The following is a 7,946-nucleotide window of genomic DNA, read 5'->3' as shown; positions in this document are numbered from 1 at the left end:
GCTGTTTAAATTTTAATGTTTAATTAATATGTAATTGATTTTTATATAAGTTATGAATTCACAGAGGCCTGCTCAGAACCACAACACTAATAACAATAGTTAATCACTATTTATTATGCCATTATATTTATTATCTGTTGAGGCTTTTCCACTAATTTTTAAGAGATTTTCATGTTTATTTTTCTACTTGAACTTTGAATCAGATTGGTTTAAAAAAATTCATGATGGGCCTCCCTGGTGGCGCAGCGGTTGAGCGCTGGGTTGCGAAGCTGCCCCGCAGCCTCTGCAGTGCCGGTTCGATCCCCGGCTGCTCCCCGGACACTGGGGGAGGGTCCCGCAAGGCGCGCAGACCTCTCCTGCCGCCCGCTGCTCCCCTCAGCAGTGTACTTCGGTCCTTCTGCCTGCTCTGCTCCCCGCTCTGGCTCTGGTGAATTCTCTCACCCTCCCGCGCTTCTGACTGTACCCAGTGCTTGTATAAATCAATCAATCAATCAATCAATCTTGTATAAATAAATAAATCTTTAAAAAAAATTCATGATGCTCTTATTACTGACTTCAGTTAAAGTTCTAGATTTATAGATTAATTTAGGGAAATTTACTATATTTACAATGCTGAAATTTCTTAGTCAAGAGAAGTATTGTTAGTCACTTAGTCATGTCCTTTTTTGCTACATGTGTAAAGCTGAGAACTTCCTGATTTTTATGTCTGTGAAGGAAAATGATGGGGTGTTTTTTTTTTCTTCTGTAGTTAAGAATCTTATATATATATATATTTTTTTTTTGATTAGGGTCAAAATAAGGGGGGTGCAATTGTATGGGGAATATAACCAAAATGAAAATGCATACATTGTCACAAATGAAAAATGATGTAAGAATTATATAAAATATTTAAAAAATATAAAGAATCATAGGTCCAATTTGAAAAAAAAAAATCTTATATATCCTTTTTGATTTTCCATGTATACAAGATATCAATTGCAAGCAAAAATTCTGCTTCAATTTTTGCGATTTTCCCTCTTTTGTCTAATTACATAGACCAGTGATTGCAGAACAGTCTCAAATAAAAGTGACCACAGCAACAGCGTGCATTCTCGCTTAGTAGTTCCCACCCTGACTTTACTGGAAATGCTTCACATGTTAAACAAACTTTTATCAACTTTCATCAGCGACACCACGCACTGCTTTGGTGCTTCCCAGTCTCCTGCTTTCCTCGCTGACTTCCATTATCCAGCACCTTCAAAGCTGAAAATTCCCTCCATTCGTGTATTTAAAGATAAAAAAACAAACTTTTTCATTCATGGCTTTTCATTCAAAAGGCAAAACTGGAGCGCAGGGCGGGGCCGGGAGCTCGCCTAGCGCCTCAGCCACAGCCAGCGCCCGAGGTGAGGAAAAGTTGCCGCCGGGGAGGACCAGCCCCCGGAGTCCCTCCAGAGAAGGGGGAGCCGCAGCGTGGGGAGGAGTCGGGGCCACCCCCGCCCCCTGTCCTGCGTCGGTGCCACCCGCGGAGATGAAATGTGAGCCCGGGTGGCCCGGGACGCCCCCGAAGTGCCGCGGGGAGACAAAGCGACCTCGCCCCCCGCGCGCCCGGCGCCGGCCGGCCCGCGCCCCCTCCGGCGATCCCACCCAGCGCCCGGGGCGGGACCCGCCCGACCCCTCTCGGGCGCGCCCTCTGTCCCTCTCGCCGCCCCGGTCCCCTCCATCCTCCCGGGCTCCGCGCCTTCCCTGAGCTCCCAGCCTCTCTCCAGTCCGTCTGTCCGTCCGTCCTGGCGCCAACCGCTGGCCACCGGCTTGGATGGACACGCGGAGGCTGCCCGGGTGTCCAGGGGTCTTGCTTCCGAAGTTGGTCCTGCTCTTTGTCTGCGCAGGTCAGTGAGCCGGGCGGCGCGCAGGGCTGGGGCTGGGGCTGGGGCTGGGGCTGCGCCCGGGGCGCGCGGGGCCAGGCTGCGTCCCCGCGCGGTGGGACAGAAGCGGGGGCTGCCGCCTCGGCGGACCCGCACGCGGGGTTGTTTTGTTCTGTTCCCCTCCTTGAACTTTTCCTCTTTCCCATCCCTCTTCTCATCTCTTCGCTCTGGTTTTTATTCTTTAGGAGAAGATTCTTAAGTGGGCATTGGATGCATCCAGATGCATTCATTGGAGTCACACGTTCTAGAATCTGATCTGCTTCTTGATTTCCTTAAGTGCTTCTTTTTTTTTTTAATTATTTTTTTATTTATGCAGTAGCTGGGGTACAGGCCAGAGGCACAGGAGGGTGAGGGGATTTGCCAGAGACAGAGCAGGGAGCAGAACTGGCAGATGTACCCAAAGCACTGCTGAGGGGAGCAGCGGGCGAGACAGGAGAGGTCTGCACAGGAGAGGTCTACCGCGCCATGCAGGAATCTCCCTGGCCTGCCTGGAATCGAACCCGTGCTGCAGAGGCTGAGGACAGCTTCACAGCACAGCTGATCAACCCACTGCACCACCGCCAAGGCCCTCCTTAAGTGCTTTTTGACACATGAGGAGCATCTCCTATCCCACTTTCTAGTCATTCTTAGTGGAATTGGAACAGTCTTTCATTGGTGATTCCTGTGTAAAGTTAATCACACATGTGGTTTTGCATGTGTTTGTAGTCACAAAACCAGCAGAGGCAAAGTTCTTTATAAAATGTTATCACCTCCTCTTACTATGCCAACCGGACACCATACTCAATTTATGTAAAGTCCTGTGACTTACCTTTTTAGAAAGATACTGCCACTGAAATGCAGAAATACTTGAACATTGTTACCTGAACATCACAATATTTGAGTTTCTTATTTAGCCTTGGCCAAAATGAGTCAAAATAACTGTGTATTAAAATGTAAGTTAGTGGCTATAAGTTATTTAAAAAGATGCTTTATTGTAGGAAAATGTTGACTTTCAAAGTACAGAAATTCATGAAGGTAGGAAAAGTCCTTCCTATTTAATGAGAATCCACATTCTAATTTGTTTACAATACTTACCTTGTATAAGGTTTTCAGAATTTGAGGGACTCACTTCATCAGTTACATTCATATTATCAGTAGTTTTACATTAAAATCTCCTTATCAGTTCATTTGAAGCAATGGTAATTCCTTCCACCTCCTCTGTTTATCAAAAGAAGACAAAAATCAGAACATAGAACACGGCAGATTAAACTTTAATATCCTCATGTATCCTTATTGAACCAGACTATTGAATAACCTTTTCTTGTACCTTTCTCTGTTTTTTCCCCTGAGTCAAACTGAAAGCTTCGTTTCCTCCAGTTGCCCTAGTGCCGGGCACATAACCCCAGATGCAGGAAATCCAGGAAATCAGCAAAGCTGGCCAGTAACAAAGTTGACTGGAAATCTCTCTGTCCATTTATTCCTTCTCTCTTGTGCAACCTTTCCTAGTAGGTTACAGAGCAAGATTGCAGGCCAGTTCTTGGTTGACTTAATGTCTTGGATAAGAAAGGTTGAGCTAATGCGTTCTTTAATGTTCATCTCTGAATTCTTCACTTCAGAGACCTTTTCATGCCTTCTGTTTCCACTCAACTACAGAATAGGAGGGAGGCCTGTTCTGAGTCTTAGCTGGGTGGTAAAATGTGTGCCCACTGCTCTAATGGATCAAACAGTTTGTCATGAGAGGCTTTGGTGTATACTGGAGAAGTCTTTACTGGGGACTTAGGGCTGAAGGTGATGTCTATTTTGTTCAGGATCCTATTTTTAGAGACTAGCCAAAATGCCTGACCTATAAGAGGAACTCAGTAAATATTTGCTCAGAAAAATTGAGTTGGGAGGACGTTTAGAAACTAGACATTTGAAGGGTAGGGAAGCCTTGCATTTGAGGAGCTAGAATAGGATATAGTATGAAGAAAGGCAAAAATCATGAGCTGTCTATAAGTGAAAATAGATAATTCAGTTTGCTTGGATCTGAGAAATATGGCTGGATTTGAGAATCGGCATTAGTTGGGAGAACATGGAAGAAATAAAACTAGTTCGAATGTTCTGGTAAATGAATTAGCTTCTTTGGGATAAAGCCCACGTAGATGCACTGTCCATAATCAGAATTATTTTTCCCAAAGTAAATGCATTAAGCTTACGTTCCATTTGTTAAGGAAATAAGGGTAAGTTTTCTATACCTAAAGCATTGTGTTATGCTGTGGAGTCACATTTGGAAAGAGACGCAATGAAATGTTTATATTATTTATCCACTCCCACTGCAGGCCACAAAGACAGGATTTGGCCAAGGTTTTGCTTTCCGGGCTTCAGTTAGTGACTTCTATCTACTCCCTTTCCTTCCTCTCTTATCCTTAGCTGAGGCAGAGCTAGTGCTTGGAGCCAGACTTTGCTTTTCCTGCACTACACATTCCTTTCAGGTGGGGTGGGGGTTTTCTTGTGGATCATACCTTAAATTAACATCATTGACAAAAGCTTGACTAATTTTCAAGGTTACTAGCTTGAATATTAAAAGTTATATGATTTATCTTGAGGGCTATTGAAATGGCCTGTTCTTTTTATCAATGATAATACTATCTCCTGACTTTTCCAAACCCATCTTCATAGAAGTATTCACAAATAAATTGGAGAAAACTAATATATCAGTTGACTTTGAGGTTTGGTTGAAACTCCGATTTGGAAATGTGATTGAAAATGTATTTTTTGGTACTATTAAATCTGCACTTTTAACTAATTATATTAAAGAAAAAAATCAAAATCAACAAGCCACTATAAACTAGGGACACTCTACGGGGAGAGAGAAGGGAGGAGGGATTAGGGTCAAAATAAGGGGGGTGCAATTGTATGGGGAATATAACCAAAATGCAAATGCATACATTGTGCAAAAATGAAAAATGATGTAAGAATTATATAAAATAAAATATATTAAACATAAAAAATATGCACTTTTATTCATTTAATTCTGGGAAGTAGACAGTGCTGGGAAATGCCATAAAGATTATGAACAATAGGTCACATGATCTAGATGTTTGCTACAGGTGTAATCCAGCTTCTTGGCGACAAGATTTTGGGTTTGGTTTCCTGTAGCATCGGCACAAAATGTTTTGATAACAAGTCCATATAATACCAGTAATTGGAGTAGAATAGTAGTAAATGAATCTTGGATATTTATGGGATAAGATGTCACTCTCCTGGTCATCTTTCAAATGGCTTTCCATGAAGCTACTCATGCATCGGTTGTCCTGCTCCAACAGAATAGGTGGGAACATTAGGCTCCTTGCAATTATCTCAAAGGCTTTTAAGAGCATACAGCAAACCATCCCTGCTAAAATACTGAGAAAAAGGACCAGTTTAAATATATCAGTTAATTAAATAGCTCTAAAATGAGAGCTAGAGAAGTTCCCTGGGGAAAATGTAAAATAAATAGCCTTAAAAAGTGTCATGTATTCTGCATTAAAAAAAAAGAAATGGGCTGTCAATAAACCATTACATGGTGCTGCTGTATTCAAAATGTGTAAGTGGATTTAGGTAGAGGTACTGAATCTTACAAAGGTAATTTTCCCTCTCATTTCTTCTTACCCCTTCCTGGAGGAAAACACTGAGGTTTGTCAATATGAGCGAGAAATAAAATTGGAGGAAAGTAAGAACCTCTTCACATGTTCCATATCGATGGAGACAGATGAATGTTACTACATTTTGATCACATTCACTGTAAAGAATCATTTTGGGAGGGAGATGATTTAAAAACACAATCTAAATTTTCCTTTCTAGACAAATCAATTGCATGGCATGTAGACATAAGCAGCTTGCACTTTTATGACTTTGAAGGAAAGCAAATTCTTACATAATTTAGAAAATAGTTGATATTATCTTCAGAGATTGAGTTGAAAATGACTTATTTGGTGATTTTTGATTATATAACTTGAATATCTCAAACTACACTTTATGTTTTTCTAATCACATACCAAAAGTCATATGTACATTATAATTTATATCTATCACTGACTATATACATCAAGGTTAAATCATGACCTTGTTAAAAATTATTTAGGTAGAGGGCCTCCCTGGTGGCCTAGGGGTTCAGTCTCAAATTATCATACCACTATGGCCTGAGTGCCATCCACAGCCAGGGAGCTGACCCACATGGCACAGCAGACCTCTCCTGTTTCACCTGCTGCTCCCCCTCAGCAGTGTATTTCAGTAGATCTGCATGTTCTGCTCCCCACTCTGTCTCTGGTGAATCCTCTCACACCCTGCACTTCTGGCCTATACCCAAGCTCTTCTATGCAAAAAATACAAAATATATTATTTAGGTGGAATTAGGAGTTTTTAAAAGTAATACCAATTTTTTTAGTCAACATTTTTGGTATAATTTTCCTTGCTAAAACCACGTGGAAAGAGGACAGCGATTTTGTTTTGTCAAATTTCAATACTTCTTTTTTAATCAGAAATTACCTTTCCCTCCCCACCTAGTGTTGTTTCCCAGCTTACTGGTTCTTAAATCTGATGTTAAATAAACTTTTAATTAATTAATTCTTTTGGGGGACTTCTTCCTACTACTAACTCAAACCTCTAATCCAAGTGGATTGACATGCTGTGTAGATTCATTTGTTACCATATGTACACAAACTAGTCATGAAGGCAAAAAAATCATAGAGAAAGCAAGCACGGAAAATAGATATTATTTTAAAATTATCTCTGTTTGATATTATCCGTGTCAATAACACTTTCCATCAAATGAAGTCTAAAGAATTTATCATTTAAAAATTATTAGAAGAACCCCATTGACAAATTAAGAATGAATGCTTGGGTCATCATTCATTATCTCATTCAACCAACTCTGACTACCAATTATGGTGCATGATGTAGGATATTCCAAGAATGTTCTTTACCTTTTTTTGTTTTTTAAGATTTATTTATTTGTGCATACAAGAGCTGGGGTGCAGGCCAGAGAAGCGGGGTTGGGGATGGGAGGAGTCAACAGAGACAGAGTGGGGAGCAGAACATGCAGATCTACTGAAATACAATGCTGAGGGGGCAGCGGGCAAGACAGGAGAGGTCTGCTGTGCCATGTGGGTAGCTCCCTGGATGGGGATCCAACTCACACTGCAGTGGCTGTGGACAGCCTCACATTACTGCATCTTAACCCCTGTGCCACCAGGGAGACCCCCGCCTTTTCTACTTTATGTCTAACTAGGAAGAAGGACCAACGTATGCTTACAAATATGTTAGAATTCTGAATATGTCAAATGAAAAATCTGAATGTACTAAACAGTGGTCATTGACCAAGCTAGACGTGAAATAGAATAATTTGAACTATAACTGCATTTATATCATTCTTTTGCAGTTGATTGCCTTGCTCAGTGTGGCAAAGACTGTAGATCGTACTGCTGTGATGGAACCACACCCTACTGTTGCTCCTACTATGCCTATATAGGGAATATCCTCTCGTGAGTATTGGTTAAATTTGATGATATTGATCTTCTTTCCCATGTTCAGTTATGTTTTCAAAAAGTGCTAAGTTATAGGTATATGGGCAAGACATTTAAGATTGGCTGTTTGCACAAAATCTTTGGTGGAGATACTTAGTATACATCACTATCTAGGGTGTTATATTATTTGACAAAATAGGCCAATTACTACACAATATACATTGCCTTTATTAGAAGGGAGTTAAAAATGTTTTATATATTGTGCAAATTAAATAATAAAAGAACATTTCTTTTAACTCCCTTCTAATAAAGGCAATGCATATTGTATATATAAATATTATGACCTTATGCATATTCTTGACGTTTTTTAATGTCCTAAATTCTGGTTTTGTATGCTTTGTTGAAGAATTTGTAAGTTAGCATTTGTCATTTAATTATGGCCAGTTTATTTTGCCCTCTATGTTTTTATCTAACTCATCCGGGAGATGCCTAAAGAGGCATGAATACAAAACAGTTGAAATGCAAAATGTCAATTTCCTACATAACGCATATAAAGCAACTTTAGGAAATAAGAAAGGTTAGG

At 40.7% G+C, this 7,946-nt stretch overlaps 1 protein-coding gene across 2 annotated transcripts in view; it reads left to right on the top strand.

Moving 5' to 3' along the window:
* Positions 1-1,792: 1,792 nt before the first annotated feature.
* The window catches only part of LOC311169218 (cysteine and tyrosine-rich protein 1), a gene marked incomplete at both ends in the record, with an annotated part of 124,136 nt that continues 117,982 nt past the window's right edge, over positions 1,793-7,946 (top strand). For both annotated transcript variants that reach the window (XM_084230999.1, XM_084230998.1), the window contains 2 exons: positions 1,793-1,865; positions 7,279-7,381. In XM_084230999.1, coding sequence (XP_084087125.1) covers positions 1,793-1,865; positions 7,279-7,381 — 176 coding nt within the window. The remainder of the gene's footprint in view (positions 1,866-7,278; positions 7,382-7,946) is intronic.

The sequence above is a fragment of the Talpa europaea genome, assembly GCF_964194135.1.
Source record: "Talpa europaea genome assembly, chromosome: 4".
Lineage (NCBI taxonomy): Eukaryota > Metazoa > Chordata > Mammalia > Eulipotyphla > Talpidae > Talpa > Talpa europaea.
This window is presented reverse-complemented; position numbering and strand designations above follow the sequence as displayed.